This window comes from Cydia pomonella, chromosome 5 (assembly GCF_033807575.1).
Source record: "Cydia pomonella isolate Wapato2018A chromosome 5, ilCydPomo1, whole genome shotgun sequence".
NCBI lineage: Eukaryota > Metazoa > Arthropoda > Insecta > Lepidoptera > Tortricidae > Cydia > Cydia pomonella.
Genome location: NC_084707.1, coordinates 16726421 through 16743735, shown reverse-complemented (window position 1 = coordinate 16743735; position 17315 = coordinate 16726421). Strand labels below are relative to the sequence as shown.

The 17315-nt window shown below is 36.8% G+C and overlaps 1 protein-coding gene across 1 annotated transcript; it reads left to right on the top strand.

The window, feature by feature from the left end:
- The first annotated feature begins 669 nt into the window (after window positions 1–669).
- Window positions 670–16964, top strand: LOC133517862 (uncharacterized). The gene is made up of 10 exons (XM_061851317.1): window positions 670–1152; window positions 1393–1482; window positions 2283–2351; window positions 3003–3086; window positions 5961–6044; window positions 6940–7023; window positions 7952–8011; window positions 9626–10429; window positions 14832–15131; window positions 15728–16964. The coding sequence occupies exons 1-10, from the start codon at window positions 957–959 to the stop codon at window positions 16462–16464; spliced, it is 2508 nt and encodes an 835-aa protein (XP_061707301.1). The 5' UTR covers window positions 670–956; the 3' UTR covers window positions 16465–16964.
- The last annotated feature ends 351 nt before the right edge of the window (window positions 16965–17315 follow it).

The window sequence follows — 17315 nt, the reverse complement described above, 5'->3', positions numbered from 1 at the left end:
TATTAAGTTCATGCATGAAAAACAAGAACATGAGTTTTGTTATCTGCCTTTCTATCGCTCTTTGTTATTTGTACGATAGTGAGGCAGATACCGAAACATACCAAACACAACCTACGTAATTTGGTCGTATTATTTGTCACTCACCATAAACCATACTAAAATTTACGGTGGGGTATACAATAAAATGAGACTGTGACAATGACAAACAATAATAACGCTTTCTCTGCTACTCCTACTGAAAGTTCCATAAAAGCATCTCGTTCGGTCATCTGCCGGCTCTACCATTTCATCTCTCACTGACTGTATCTCTCATAGAGATACTCTCTAACAGAGCATACTCTAACTTTGTTGTCATAGTAAATTGAACCTTATCACGGAGGCAGAAAGGTGTTCTTACCAGACTAGAGAAAACGGTCCACTTGAGATAGCAAAAGTGGGGCGCGGTGTCTCACTCGCACATGTTGCCAATGTTAAATATATACCATTGTGGTAGTATTTATATCTATATACTATTGAAATTAAATACTTTCTTAATTGAAAGTATATCTTATATGTGGATTTTATTTTAGTGCTATACAGGGCTATGACAGTATAACTCCCAAAACGGCCGATGTAGCGCTACCATCGCCCCTCCCCTCGCCCCGCCACCCCAGCCCCCTCCTTCGCAGCAGCCATTATACATTTGAAAAGTTTTGACGACTTTATTGTGCCGAATTTCAAAGTCGAGTACGTTGGTGTGTAGTGTATCTCCTCGCTTTTTCGCTGAGTTGAGATCCTAAATATCCAAATTCTCCTTTGCTGTTCGGAACAATACTTTGTTATTGTGCTGCGGTGTCGGTTGTGCAATAATAAATAACCATGAGACTTAAAAGTGTTGTGTTGGTGGGTGCAATGCAACAAATGAAACACATCGACTTTTTGCATTTCCTAAGAAGGATTTCCTTAGAAATTTGTGGATGTCTTTCCTTGTGCCTACGAATCCTCTTCTGCTCGGTCTATCAAAAGAGCAACTGCTCAGGAAACGTGTGTGTGAAAAACATTTCGACAAGCAGCAGTTTGACGCAGAAGGCAAAAGACTTCGGTTTTCTTACCCTTGCCTATTTAGGGATGATGAAATAGCACACGGTGAACCTCTTGCAGCACTTGGAACTGGTGAGTACCTACCCACTTCTACTTCTATCATAACTACGTAAAGAAAGATTTATTAACACGTGACTATGTACTTGACTTTTTACAGTTCATGCTTAATTACCATATATCAATACGAAATTCTTATTTCGTTCTTATTTCACCGTTGAACACGCTCTACGATTAAATAATAAAACTATTGAATTAAAGCTATGTATAGATTTCGTTTCTTGGATTATAATATTTTATAATATTGTTTTTTAGTGCCACATGCTCTGAGTGACCACAATTATTTTAAAGACCAAGATGATGAGGACAACACAATTGAACAAACACTTGTCATAGGAAGGCCAGGTATGTGTTTTATGCCTACTATTATTATAAATGCGAAAGTAACTCTAATCTGAAAGTGACTTTGGCCTGTCTGTTACCTCTTCACACTTAAACACCGAACCAAGATCAGAGTTAATTTGGTATAGAGATAGTTGAAGGCCCGGGGAATCGGATAGTTTTCACCAATCATCATTATCAACTTCATAATCCCACGCACAACAAGTCGCAGGCATAAGCTAATTTCACATACATAGATAGACAATAAAGTATACTTTTATATGTATTTTATGTTTAACAATGTCATCAGAATGGTCTTTTAACTTTACCTTGGAAAAAACATAACTGCCCACTTTCAAATAGGTGTGCATATTATTATGCAAAAGTCTGCATGGTATTTTTATCATGTGAAATATACAACTGCCTATTTTCAAATAGGCTATGATGTTTCTGATGTGACTTGACATCTTAAAACACAACTTCTTTTTATATCTGTTTCTAAGAATGTTTGTATGTTTTTGTGAATGTCTTATCTCAAGTAATGCTTATAAGTATCCATTTATGTGTGTTCAATGAATTGGACACCTTTTATTTTCCAATAGTTTGTTGTGAAAGCAACTTATTCAGGAATAAACAGGCATATTTTTATTTATTTATCTCAATAAATAAGGTTCAAATTTTTATTTCTATAAATACAGAAGAGAAAAATTAGTTCATGCTCAATCTTTATAGAAAAATATTGTTACAGTTTCTTCTCTTAATTTAGACCTATAGTTTCCATTAAAACATATCTTTATATTGAATAATACATTTAACAATTTCAGGCGAAGACTTCCATGAGCATCCATCATGCTCATATTCTCAAGTCGAGCCCTCCATCCTGCAGAATAAAGGTATGTCAGAATAATACCACATATTTTAGAAATTTTACATTCCGGTCTGGCCTAGTGGGTATAATAAGTCCTATTTAGTTAGTTAGTATAAATCACTTGAGAACTACGAGTACCTAAGTGGTAGCACAATTAATACAAGCTTTTAATTTCATCATCCTGTTATCTGTGCATCTGTAATCAAATATCGCAAGTTTAATTTGACCCACTTCCAGGTTTCTGAGGTGACATTTTGCATACATATGTAAGTCTGATGACAATGCAGTATTATGGTATGATCAAGCTGATCTGATGATGGAGACAGGATGTGGCCATAGGAACTCTGTGATAAAACAACGCAAACTAATTGTGTTTGGGGTTGTTAGAATCTTCTTGATGAGTATTAGTTGCCTGTGGAGAGAAAAGTACAGTCAGCGATAAAGGCTTGTACCAATAATTAAAAAAAAAAACCAAAAGCTTTAATGTATAACTTGACATTGGAGGTCTACATTCAATATTATTAGGAATATGAATGGATAGATATTAGTTGATGGTACCAACTAGGTATCTTATCTAAAAAACAAGTAAATAGTAAGTTTAAGCCATAAATTCCCATTCATCTTGAGAATAATATATGCGTCATTGCTGGCTAACATTTCTTTTTTACTCTTTCAGACGTGATAGCAGTAGAGGAAAACTCATCATCTTTACCAAAAGTGATTGAAAAAGCTGTTCAAGAAGTCTCCTCGGCACATACAGGTTTGTGTTTCAAGTTAAATTATTCTTTTAGATGTGGTTAGTAATATAATTATTTGTTTGTCTTACTATACGTTTCTTACTTGAATTTTTAAACTTTATGCTATATAATTGCTGTATTCTTCCTTCCTCGCGTTGTCCCGGCATTTTTCCACGGCTCATGAGAGCCTGGGGTCCGCTTGACAACTAATCCCAAGATTTGGCGTAGGCACTAGTTTTTACGAAAGCGACTGCCATCTAACCTTCCAACCCTGAGGGTAAACTAGGCCATGTTGGGATTAGTCCGGTTTCCTCACGATGTTTTCCTTCACCGAAAAGCGACTGGCAAATATCAAATGATATTTCGTTCGTACATAAGTTCCGGAAAACTCATTGGTACGAGCCGGGGTTTGAACCCGAGACCTTCGGATTGCAAGTCGCACGCTCTTACCGCTGGTGGCCACCAGCGCTTCTTAGTGCTTATGATTGCTCAGTGTAGGTATATAATTTTTGCACCTCAAAGAAGCAACAGTAAATTTTTAAACCTTAATTATAATGTATGCGTCATTGCTGGCTAACATTTTGTTTTTAGGGTTCCGTACCAAAAAGGTACTAAAGGGACCCTTATGGTGCGACTCTGTCCATCCGTCCGTCTGTCTGTCTGTCACACTACTACATATCTCAAGAATCACTTAAGCTATTGACTTGAAATTTGGAATAGTTCTTATGAATAACGCTAGAGTCTGTGCGGAAGGAGAAGAGTCGTGGAATATATGGGGCCCAATACATTCCACGACTCTCCTCTTTCCAGAGGTCTACACTCAATATTATTAGGAATATGAATGGATAGATATTTGTTGATGGTACCAACTAGGTATCTTATCTAAAAAACAAGTAAATAGTAAGTTTAAGCCATAAATTCCCATTCATCTTGAGAATAATATATGCGTCATTGCTGGCTAACATTTCTTTTTTACTCTTTCAGACGTGATAGCAGTAGAGGAAAACTCATCATCTTTACCAAAAGTGATTGAAAAAGCTGTTCAAGAAGTCTCCTCGGCATATACAGGTTTGTGTTTCAAGTTAAATTATTCTTTTAGATGTGGTTAGTAATATAATTATTTGTTTGTCTTACTATACGTTTCTTACTTGAATTTTTAAACTTTATGCTATATAATTGCTGTATTCTTCCTTCCTCGCGTTGTCCCGGCATTTTTCCACGGCTCATGAGAGCCTGGGGTCCGCTTGACAACTAATCCCAAGATTTGGCGTAGGCACTAGTTTTTACGAAAGCGACTGCCATCTAACCTTCCAACCCTGAGGGTAAACTAGGCCATGTTGGGATTAGTCCGGTTTCCTCACGATGTTTTCCTTCACCGAAAAGCGACTGGCAAATATCAAATGATATTTCGTTCGTACATAAGTTCCGGAAAACTCATTGTTACGAGCCGGGGTTTGAACCCGAGACCTTCGGATTGCAAGTCGCACGCTCTTTCCGCTGGTGGCCACCAGCGCTTCTTAGCGCTTATAATTGCTCAGTGTAGGTATATAATTTTTGCACCTCAAAGAAGCAACAGTAAATTTTTAAACCTTAATTATAATGTATACGTCATTGCTGGCTAACATTTTGTTTTTAGGGTTCCGTACCAAAAAGGTACTAAAGGGACCCTTATGGTGCGACTCTGTCCATCCGTCCGTCTGTCTGTCTGTCACACTACTACATATCTCGAGAATTACTTAAGCTATCGACTTGAAATTTGGAATAGTTATGAATAACGCTAGAGTCTGTGCGGAAGGAGAAGAGTCGTGGAATATATGGGGCCCAATACATTCCACGACTCTCCTCTTTCCGAACAGACTAACCTAGACGCATTTGCCCAATATGAAGAGGGGGCAAAATTTCAAAGTCTTGTGTCTAGGTCAAGTGGGGTATAATTTGAAAGAGCACAAATTGTATATTCCAACTCATGTTTTTTTCATACAGAATAAAAATATGAAAGAAAATGTGAAAAAAAAATACAGGATACAAATTTTAAATTAAATTAAATTTTACAGAAAAATTAAAGCAACAAATATTACTTTGCTAATCCGCGAGAAAATAACGTGTTAGCCAATCAGTGCTAACCCGTTATACTTACTTGCGTATTTTTCCGTCAACTGAAAAGTCCCCTTCAGCCCTTTCAGTTGTCGGGTGTCAGACCGTCAACATCTCCAGCATCTCCTTAGGATGCCTCGTAGAGAGGCGAAACACGTTTCGAATTTTGTACTTTTGGTGGTGGGTTGTTATATTTATTTGCGTATTTATTTTTGCGGTGGGAGGGTGGGGACATTAATTGCATGTAAAAATACGCAAGTAAGTATAACGGGTTAGCACTGATTGACTAACACGTTATTTTATCGCGGATTAGCAAAGTAATATTTCTTGCTTTAATTAGCATGGATTTCCGCAAAGTAACGCCTGATTCTATTAATTATTTAAATTTTACAGGAAAAATATAATCAGACCTCTGTCTTGGTAACTTTTTTTTAATTAACATAAATCCTTTCCGAATTCAGTTTGCAATTTAACCAACTTTACGTGTGTTTATTACACCTGAAATTTATATGAGATTACATTAAATACACCTTTTTTCAAATAAAAGATCAATTTTTGAAATTGGTTCACATGATAGAGAATTATCCTCGAAAAAATTACATCGAGCAAATTAGACAATTTGCTGATAGATGACGTTGTACACAAATGTTCTTAGTATAGGTCACAAACTATTAAGATAATTATATATGTACTTCTGTTCAAAAGTCTTTCGCCTTTATACGGGATATTTCAAAGTTTGTACGGGACCCTTGGTGCGCGAGTAAAACGAACTCGCACTTGACCGGTTTTTTTTTCTCTTTCAGATGTGATAGCAGTAAATGAAGGCTCATCATCTTTACCAAAAGTGATTGAAGAAGCTGTTCTAAAACTCTCCTTGGTACAAGCAGGTATGTGTCTCAACCATGGAGGTACTAATAACATAGAGATGAAATGGGGAGGGGCCAGATGACCGAACGAGATGCACTTATGGAACTTTCAGTAGAGAAAGCTAGCTAACTATTATTTTTTGTCCTTGTCTAATTTTTTTTATTTCCTACCTTAAATTTTAGCATGGTTTATGGTGGGCAACAAAAACCCCGAACAAATTACATGGGTTGGTTCTAGTTCTATGTTGTCAGGAATGTTAAAACGTGTTTCAAAATGTATCGCATTGCGTATGTTCTGTCCCTAACGGGCTCACGCCTATAGCACGTCTATAGGATCCTACCATCTATGGTTTCAAGTAAATTTATTGATTCAGATGTGGTTAATAATGTAATTATTTATTTCTTAATATACGTTATTTACTTAAATTCAAAGCGCTGGTGGCCTAGCGGTAAGAGAGTGCGACTTGCAATCCGGAGGTCGCGGGTTCAAACCCCGGCTCGTACCAATGAGTTTTTCGGAACTTATGTACGAAATATCATTTGATATTTACCAGTCGCTTTTCGGTGAAGGAAAACATCGTGAGGAAACCGGACTAATCCCAACAAGGCCTAGTTTATCCTCTGGGTTGGAAGGTCAGATGGCAGTCGCTTTCGTAAAAACTAGTGCCTACGCCACATCTTGGGATTAGTTGTCAAGCGGACCCCAGGCTCCCATGAGCCGTGGCAAAATGCCGGGACAACGCGAGGAACAAGAAGTTATTTACTTAAATTGAGATTTTTTTTGTACTTAATGCTAAATAATTTCTCGGTGTGGGTATATAATTTTTTGCATCTCAAGGAAGTGCAAGTAATTTTTTAAACCTTAAATATAATTTATGCGTCATTGCTGGCTAACATTTTGTTTTTACTGTTTCAGATGTGGTAGCAGTAGATGGAGGCTCATCATCTTTACCAAAATTGGTTGAAGAAGCTGTTCTAGAAGTTTCCTCGGCACATACAAGTTTGTGTTTAAAGTATTTTTTTTTATATGGTTGATAATGTATTTATGTTAATATACCTTATCGAACGACCGAGCGAAGCGAAATTCTTACATTCAACTTCAAACACGGCTGACTAGAGGCATCGCTTGGCTAGAAGGCCATGGCTCTTGTAGCTCCATAAGTTTCATAACCCCGTGGCTATGGAGCTACAAGAGCCTAGAAGGCTGAAAAGCTTGCTTTCCGGGCTTGTTATTTGTAAGAAACTATTATGGTTGAGTTTGGTTTCAAATGAAAGTGCTCGGTTTACTCATTTCAAATATTGTTTTTAAATTTACCATTTTAAAAATTTTAACAAGATATAACCGCAATAAAATAAACATAATATAGGTATGACAAAAACATTACGTTACGGTGTACCATAGATACAGTTGACTTACCTAAATATATTAGTTAAGGGCTCCACAAACTTTGCAATAAATCGCACGTGGTTTTCAATCCAAGTAAATGCAACCTATTCAATCGCTACATATAGTTTTTTGTTATTTACATATTTATTTAAAGTTAATTGCACAAAATACAAACAAATTACAAATGGCGGACTCAATGCCTCTTTAGGCATTCCTACCTTTCCTTTAGGCATTCTTGCCTTTGCATTCTCAACAAAATTTATTATTTGCAAAAGTGCCCGCAAAATGCCTCCTCCAGTGCGATGTATAGGTACTTATGCTTCTTCAGTCAACCCCAGTACTTTTTGTACCGAGACTGACTGAAATAGCATAACACGTTCGTACTTTTCCGTGAAAATACGATGAAAAATAATTATGCACTACAACTGTACATACTTCTCACATACTTACATATTAATATATAACGATGAATACTACGCAAACTCTTGTTTCAGCAGATAGTTCTAGTGCTCTTGTTTATTTATAGTTTATTCTGTTCCAGAAATTAAACCTACACCGTCCCGTTCCGCCCAAGAGAAGGAACTAACACGGAAACCTAGAGGTATGCATATAATTATATTTAGTAGTAGTAGTAGTAAAACATCATTCACATAGAGTTGGACCAAGCTAATTTGGCAACGATTTTGATAGCCCAGAACTGTTATTTTAAACGTGAAACTTCTGTGAAATTATGCCGTTTAAATAACACTTGCACAACCTGGGCTATCAAAATCGCTGCCGACTATGCTTCGTATTACCAAAGAGAATTGATTAAGTATAATAGAGAGGTAAAGTCTAAGAAAAAAAACGAGCCCCTTAGTTTGACATCGAAAACAAATGGCTCTGTACTGCGCCATATGTTTTGCGGTCACTGAATTGTCAAACGTAAACTTTTGACAGTCAGAGTTACCGAAAAGTGTATGTAGCTGTACAGCGCTATCTCGTTCACCTGTCAAATCCGTAGCACGTATTGTCTTAGATTTACGCATCTTACTCAGTCAATGTATCTTTGGTATTACTCTATCACAAAACAAGTACATAACAACGAGATGAGAGAATACTCTAATACTACGATACTCTAAAGGATTAAGATATCTGTTCCAGTTAATCCTTAAGTAATAGAATAAGATACATAGAAAATGGTAGTCAAATTAAGATTTGTACATGATACTTAGAGTATACAGTAACTGGAATAGACTTTCATAATTCATAATCATTTATTTGCACATAAACAGGGTTTACATAAAAGGTGTTACAAAAGTTACATGTCCTAGCCTGGTCCTAGCCTTTTTAGCCGTTTTTGACAACATGCAAATATGTCCTTACTTCACATGAGAAGCATTGTCATTTCATTAACTTACCCCTCTGTCAAAAAAAACAATATTTTAAAATATACAACCACGCACGCCTGTACTGGTCCTAATCGTGAGCGGACCTAAAATAAGCCGTCGCGTTCGCATACTAAATTTGTACGGAAGCGCTTATATGTGGTGACCTCGACTGTTGCATATTGCATGTCCAGTAATTGCTGCTTCGGTCTAATAATTACGTATACGACACACTTCTAGAAATTCTAATGGTATACTGGGACCCTAAAAAAATTAGTCTGTCGTTTATTTTTAGAGTCGGCCCAAGCTAACTCTGCAGCGAGTTCGATAGCACAGAGCGTGGAAGTGTTATTTCATATATGAAGTGTAATTTCATATAACACGTCATGATTTCATATATTTGAAGTTTATGACAACACTTCGACGCTCTATGCTATCAAACTCGCTTCAGAGTTAGCTTGAACCGGCTCTACCTATGTGGATTCGGCACAGGGATCGGAACCGGTTTTTTGCAAAAACATCGAAATAACCATATATTTCGGTTTATTTTATACTCAAAATGTAGGACTCAGTTGTGTTTTTAGATAACGACTTCGTATTATTAGATTGCCCGATTAGGAATGAAATAATTAACAAAGAACGAAAAAATACCGTTTTCGTTCCCATACAAAAAATACCGGTTTCCGATCCCTGATTTGGCATATCCAATAATTCATTTACTAAACGCTTGTTGCGCCATCTTGGTTACTATTACTTTGCGCGTTTATCCTCATTGGCTTCATGCTATTGAAGTTAATCTTCATTTAATTATTTTAACTGTTATTTATACTCATTATTGTTTATTACAGGTACGATTATGAAGCAATTAAGTTCAAAGGGAAGAAAATTCGTTAAGAACGTGATGAATATTGCGTCAACAAGTTTGGGTCAGACAAGCGAACAAAGACTTTCACAAGCTAAATCCTATGGAAGTAACGAGCAGTTGTTTAAGAATTTCGACCTACTTAACAAACAGGCACAGACTGTTTTGCTAATGCAATTAAAGCAATGCCGTAACAACAAAATGGCCAGAAGGTTCACGATGAAGGAAAAACTTATGGCTCTAATGCTGATGAAGCAAAGCCCAAAGGCATACAAACTTTTGGAAACAATGTTCGCTTTGCCCAATAAGAGAACTTTACACAGACTTTCTGAAAAAATATGTATGAAACCAGGAGTGAACCCACAGATATTTTCCCATATCCGAAATACAGTGAACCACTGGGGACAACAGCAAAAGTTATGCTCAATAGTATTTGATGAAATTGCATTGACACCATACTTAACATACAACGAAAGTAACGATCTAATTCATGGATTTGTGGATGTGGCTGGCGAAAGAAAATTGAAGTTTTGTGATAATGCCCTTGTCTTCATGGTAAGAGGCATATGTTCTTCATGGCGGCAATGTATTTCATACTACTTCTGCGAAGGAACAACATCTACGGCCGAAATGCAGGAAATTTTAAAGCAAACCGTGGCAGAAGTAGCTCAAACAGGACTAATACCTTTAGGACTAGTTTGCGATCAAGGATCGACCTTTAGAACTGCGATCAAAAAGTTCCGAGAGGAGACAATACGTAACTGTAATCTCGAAGCTAACACGAAAGATGGTAAATATAAATGCTATATTTTTTTTATGCTCTAAGACATAGATATAGGTAACTTATTCCAAGAACCCGTAAATCTATACGGGTTTTTGTGGTTTCCGCTTTATGGCACTTAATTTCCTCCTCATTTATAATTTAAAAGATCGGCCAAGAGCATGTCGGGCCATGTTCAGTGTAGGGTTTCATAGTTACCAATCTGTCAAAATAGGCCAAACGGGGGCTATTAGTAAGTGTCACGTACATTACACGCATAAGGGAGTACCTATGCAGTGCTGGGTATGTTGTTAGGGTTCCGTAGTCAACTAGGAACCCTTATAGTTTCGCCATGTCCGTCTGTCTGTCTGTCCGAGGCTTTGCTCCGTGGTCGTTAGTGCTAGAAGGATGAAATTTGGCATGGACATATAAATCAATAAAGCCGACAAAGTATAAAATGAAACGAGTTAAAAACACCTAGTTTCTTTTAAATAAATTCAATTTGTTCAAACGCATGTACAACAACCAAAAAAACGTGTCGGTAACGCGTATATGTCACACTGGTGTTTCAGGACTCCATAGGCTACGGTGGCCGCTTGCTACTAGGTGAGCCGTATGCCTGTTTTCCACCAACATGGTATTATAAAAAATCTAATGTAAACTCCATAGATTTCTGTTCCGTGATAACCGTTAATTTGTACCAACAAAATGAATTATTAATTACCATAAAATTACGAAGAATTCACATTACTTCTGCTAAAATATCAATAGGAAACTCACTGAAAAAAATATCCCATCCTTTTTTCTTGTTGTTTTGCTATTATTGGGAGCGTGCACGACTGTCACGCAACCTAGTGTCCGCAAGTCTAGGGGAAAACGTCAATTCACTACATCTTATAAAACTACTCCAAAACTAAAAACTACTGAACGGATTTTCATACGACTTTCATCTATCAATAGAATGATTCTTGAGGAAGGCTTAAGTATATAACTTGTTAAGGTTTTGTGTAAATTGTTTGAAATATAACGATGTTGTCGGAAAAAATCACGCTGGCTAGGACCTTTAATCGAAAACGCTGCCTAATCCGTTTGAGCTATAACAACACAATATATGATGGGGTTGTTTCTCATTCATAGGTCTACAAAAACAGTCCGCGATGTTAAATGTCTATCTTTTAAGGATAACTTACTAAATCCATTCTTAACTTCTAGAAAAAGATCACGTAATATGTGGCATTTGCAAAGCCATTTACATGGATACATTATTAACAATTATCATAATAAATACGTTAGTTATATTAAGCATTTCATACAGATTACAATGGTCCCTTACACCATTCAATTTAAATGAATATTTCAGGAGTAATCGTAAATCAAAGTTTCACTTCGAGCCATATTGTACGAAATGTTAAAGACGCTATCCGCGGTTAGTTCAAATTTTTACCACCTTATGTGCTGGGATCGCTTTACTTACCCCCACCATGCAGTTCGCACGGTCCCAATAAGGGCATTTTTTCGCAGAACATTATGTCAGTTGTCGTTGTCGACGGCCGAAACGAGACTGGGAGAAAAACTCATGCTCAAGCCGTTCGAGCATTACTTTTGTGGGGCCATTTTTTCGGCTGATAGTGAATCCAGTTAATCATCACTTATACTTACATCAATGACGGACATAATCAGTTTAGCTGATTTTCAGTTATCGTAAAAAAATTCCCCTTCATAGTTTTTACTAACTACTAACTGTGGATGTACGTCTTTTTAGACGTACATCCACAGTTAAACGTTATTACGACATTAAATGGGTTGTTAAAGTTATTTGGCATTATTCATGTAAATAAGCTAAAATTTAAGATACTTATTTTACTCATTCTATTTTTATTTAATATTTAATTTGTCTAAAACAGTTTGATTGGCTGTATGAGTAAGGCCGTTGACTATTGGCAGTTTTAGAACGAAAGAGTAAAAATTAAAAAGTAAGAGGTAATTCCGCTAATTTTATATTCATATTCGTTTATTGCTCTCATGTACGATACATTATGTCTAGGACTTATTATTATACTTTACTTTTTCATGCTTTTTAATGAACCAAATCTTTTTTAAATTACTACAGTTTGCTAAAATATGTGTTTCATTCATCTATATGTTTTTCGCTATGGGATATTTATATTTAGACATCCAAAGTCTCCGATTGCAAGTAAGTCTGTTAATTTAATTAGGTACTGATTATGCAAATTTGCCTATTTGTTTAACTCGGGTGAAAGGTACCGTTTCATTCTTATACTTACTTTAAGCTCCAGTTTAGCTTATTGTGACGGAAGAGCAACTACGGAACCCTACACTGAGCATGGCCCGACATGGTCTTGACGGTTTTAGTTTAATAGTGATTATATCCGAAAACATTAACTTCACAGTACATATGGTGCTGCTTTCTCGCACATGTGCGGGAATGAGCACGTTCCGTGCATACGTCGAAACTTTAAAGAGCCATATGTACCTACTCTAAAACGTTGTGCGATACACGTGCGAATAGATAATTCGGAACTCGTCCCAATTTAAAACACGACAAAAAAAAATATAGTTTTTTTTACCGTTCTGTCTCAATGCATGATTTATGTATGCATGCTAAGCGCGTAGCGCGTAATTTGGGTCTCATAATGGATTGCGGACTACGTTATGAGAAGCATATTGCTGCGGCTATTAGAAGTTGTTTTTATAAGCTTAAGGTTTTATATACAATTCGGCCATATTTAAGCGAAAACCTGCGATGTCAACTAGTTGAGTCACTTGTCCTATCAAAGCTGAATTATGTGGATGTAGTATTTGGGCCTCGGCTTCTTGCTAAAACAAAAAGGCTCATTCAACGTGTTCAAAATGCCTGTGCTCGTTTTGTTTTAATATTCCGTTGAGAGCTCATGTGACTCCATTTCTGAATAGCCATAATATCCTTAAAATGCAACACCGTCGTAAACTTCACTTGGCTTGTCTGCTCTTTGGTGTAATGAAGTATAAAACCCCCCCATATCTCTTCAATAAGCTATGTTGTATTAAGCTTCGCGAACGCCGTAACTGTGGGATTCAACTGTTAACGCCGCGCCATACCTCAGCTGCTTTTCGGGGAAGTTTTCGCTACGCCGCGTCGAAGGTCTGGAATAACATCCCTCCCCCCTTGAGAAACCTGCAAAGTATTCATAGTTTTAAGTCAAAGTTGAAACAGTATTTACTTAATCACCAACTTAACCAGGAAGCCTACAGACTTGATACTAGCTGCCTGTAGTTTGTACGCTTTTACTTACGCTTACCACAAGTTTTTTGTTCCTTCTGCAGAGCAATAGTTCACCACTCCTGTTATGCCATACATGTTTGAGTATTATTATGTTAGTATTCGTCTTCCTCTGATGCTATTTTCATAATATAAAAATCTTGTAAATTGATAAAATGGACGCTCGATGTTGGTCTGGTCTGTCATTGCCTTTTAGTTCGTGTAGCTACCGTTGGCGCTTGTTGCGTATGCAGCTGTAATGTTCAGCCAAGGTATGGTTGGACCGGACCGATACAGTGTTATGTTTACGATGCTTGATATAAAAATAATCTTTACTTAATTTAGTCGTTATCTTTTATCTATTTTTCAATTTATTCACTCTATATTATTTTGTCTTTTTCCTTCTTGTCTGTTACCTTTCGTGATTTTTCTCACTTGATGGTCTCATCGGAAGATCAGCGCTGGAAGCCACCAGCAACATGCTGAGATGAGGCCATTTCGTGGCACTTTATACTTCCTTTGTTTTTGTTATATCATGTAATTTAATGTGTCTTGTTTGTGTCTACGAATAAAAAAATATTCTATTCTATTCTATTCTATTCTAAATTGCAGCTTCCTAGCACTAATGATCGCGTAGCAAAGCCGAGGACGGACAGACAGACAAACATGGCGGAACGAAACGAAAAGGGTTTCTAGGCGACTACTAAACCCTAAAATGCTTTTGAATACCACCATACCACAGTAAAAGTAAAGGATGACTCACGCTAGACCGGTCGGGCCCGGGCCGAGGCGTCCGACACGTCATTTTCTATGACGGCCGATCGGTGATCACGTGGTGCTTTCCATGGAAAACGAAGCGCCGGAAGCTCCGGCCCGGCCCCGGCCCGGTCTAGCCTGAGTCATCCTTAATAATCGTTAGTACTTATGAATAAAAAAAGAATAATCACTCAACCATTCCAATAATTTCATATAGAACATGTTGTCCAATACCAATGCCCAAGGATTGAATATCTATCTAGATTTTATTTACATTGTCATGTCTTTTTCACAGGACATACCCTCGAGGCATACTCGAAAAATAATCGTTTGATTTTTGAATTTTTAAACTTCATGATGTGTATAAGTAATAAAAGGTAAAAATTATACTGTATTGATATTGCTTTATTGTTTCAGATGGCACAATTAACATTGCTGGGCATAATTTAAGTATATTTTTTGACCCGCCCCATCTTCTAAAAGGGTTGAGAAACAATTTTCTCAATAAAAACATTATATGGGAAGGAAAGAGGGCCTCATGGAAAGATATTCAATTTATATACGATATAGATAATAGATTGGGACACACAAGGGCATTACCCAAATTAACTGCACATCACGTTGATCCAGACAAAATAAAAAAAATGAAGGTCAGCGTAGCGGCGCAAGTTTTCAGTTCACGAACGGCGGCCATGCTAAACTACACAGCTGCGCTTAGTAAGTTCCTATATTAGAATGTAACTATTTACCTCTTTCTTGCGTCATATATTGCCATAAAACTACGAAAACTTTCATTATAGGTGGCGCTGCAATAGTAAAAAAAAAAAGTACTTTTTACTGACAAATTTGACAAAGAACCATTTACGAGTATAATTTGCGGGTCTTTAACCTCATCAAGCGTTGGTGGCTGAGTGGATATGACGTCCGAAGGTCGCGGCTTCAAATCCTGGCTCGTACTCGTACCAATGAGTTTTTCGGAACTTATGTACGAAATATCATTTGATATTTACCACTAGCTTTTCGGTGAAGGAAAACATTGTGAGGAAACCTGCATGCATCTGCCAAGAAATTCAAAGGTGTATGTGAAGTCCCTATCCGCATTGGGCTAGCGTGGGGACTATAGCCCGAGCCCTCTCGCACATGAGAGGAGGCCTGTGCCCAGCAGTGGGACGCATATAGGCTGAATTATTATTATTATTATATTAACCTCATCAGAGATCCTTTATTATACGAACCTCGCATAGTATTATTTTTATTAAGGGGCTAATGTAATGAAACTTACTAATGATTTACTACCGTCCTTTGACTTTCAGATAACCTTCACAATGGTTCAGACTCAAGTGACACCATGGAAGCTACAGCGGAAATCATCGAATTTTTCGACACCCTATTCGACAGTGTCAACGGCTCCCCTGGCGCCACCACAAAAGGGAAACTGAGAAAAGCAGTTAAAAAAAACTCAGCACACCATCGTTTCTGGTTAGAAGCCATTGAAAAATTAAAAAAAATACATTACCAAGATACAAATAGTAAATTGGCTGAAAGGCAAGGAAATCCTCGAATGGTTCGAGTACCGTCACTGGAAGGATGGATTGTAACACTAGAAAGTTTCAGTAGGATATCGAAGATATTGTTTGACGAATTTGGCGTGGAATATTATTACCCTCGGTACATAAATCAAGACCCACTGGAAAACTTTTTTGGTAGGGTGAGGGCTCTCAATTACAGAAATGTGAAGCCAAATGCGAATAGTTTCATTTATACATTTAAATCATTACTTTTGTCCAATTTGCTGAGCCCTCATTCTAAATTTGCAAATTGTGAAGTGGATAGCGGAGAGACAATATTAGACGCAAGTTTTCTCTTCGAGCTGGATGATGAAAACAAAGAAAATACAAGTCCCAACATCAGTTCTCTCCCATCCACTTCACAAGATCTTCCAAGTGGGTCTAAATTAGAAGGAATGAAAACAAAAAAGACGTGTGGCACTCGGGGGACTGCCGCGGTAAAGCTATTGCATAGCATTTTGTATCAACTTATGCAATTATAATTATTTATTTATTTTATTTATGCAGTATTTCTTTTTCTTTGATATTAATACCACCATAACCAACCACCAGTAAACCAGTATAACGATATGATCTCAGTTGATAGGGATCTCGAGGTTTCACTTCTGATGGTTTTTCGGAAAAGACAAGTACGCTTGACAAGAGATAATGTAAACACTGGTAATTCGTAGTTACTCCTGGTATTTATATATTCCAATCGTTCACCGAGCGCACGACTCAAGATAACCAATATAAAAGTGTGAACCTTGTTTATTCATAGTTACGATACGTATACGGATTCACTTATATTGGACAAGTTGTAAGTCATGGGAATAAGCGCCTTCAACGGCGGTCTTTATTAGGTAGCGTCAGGAAACAAATATTTATAAAAAATATACGAAATTAAAATAAATAGGCACTTTATTTATTTTATGGAAAACAATTTTTTTTCGCTAACACATTAAATAAAATATGTAAAACTGTATGTATTTTATATGTAAAACCGATAGTTTATCTATACAATTAAAAAAAATATGCGGAGAGGGCGGTATAAAAAGGAAAATTATAATGTATGGAGAAAAAAAATTTTCATAAAAAACGAAACCGAGCATCATTTTTAATTTTCACAATTCAATCGCTAGGCATTTCCACAGCTGCAGCTCGTTTTAAAATAGAAATAAGTGAAAGTTTTTTCTCTAAACATTATAGTTTTCATTTTTTTAACGTTAATACTGATTTTGAAGTTATATTTTTTTAAATCATTCCCTATCGAAGGCGAAATTAGCAATGTCCCACTTTTCTCGATTTGAGACGGCAGCGTGCCCTTACATTAGAATGTTCAATTTAAAGTATT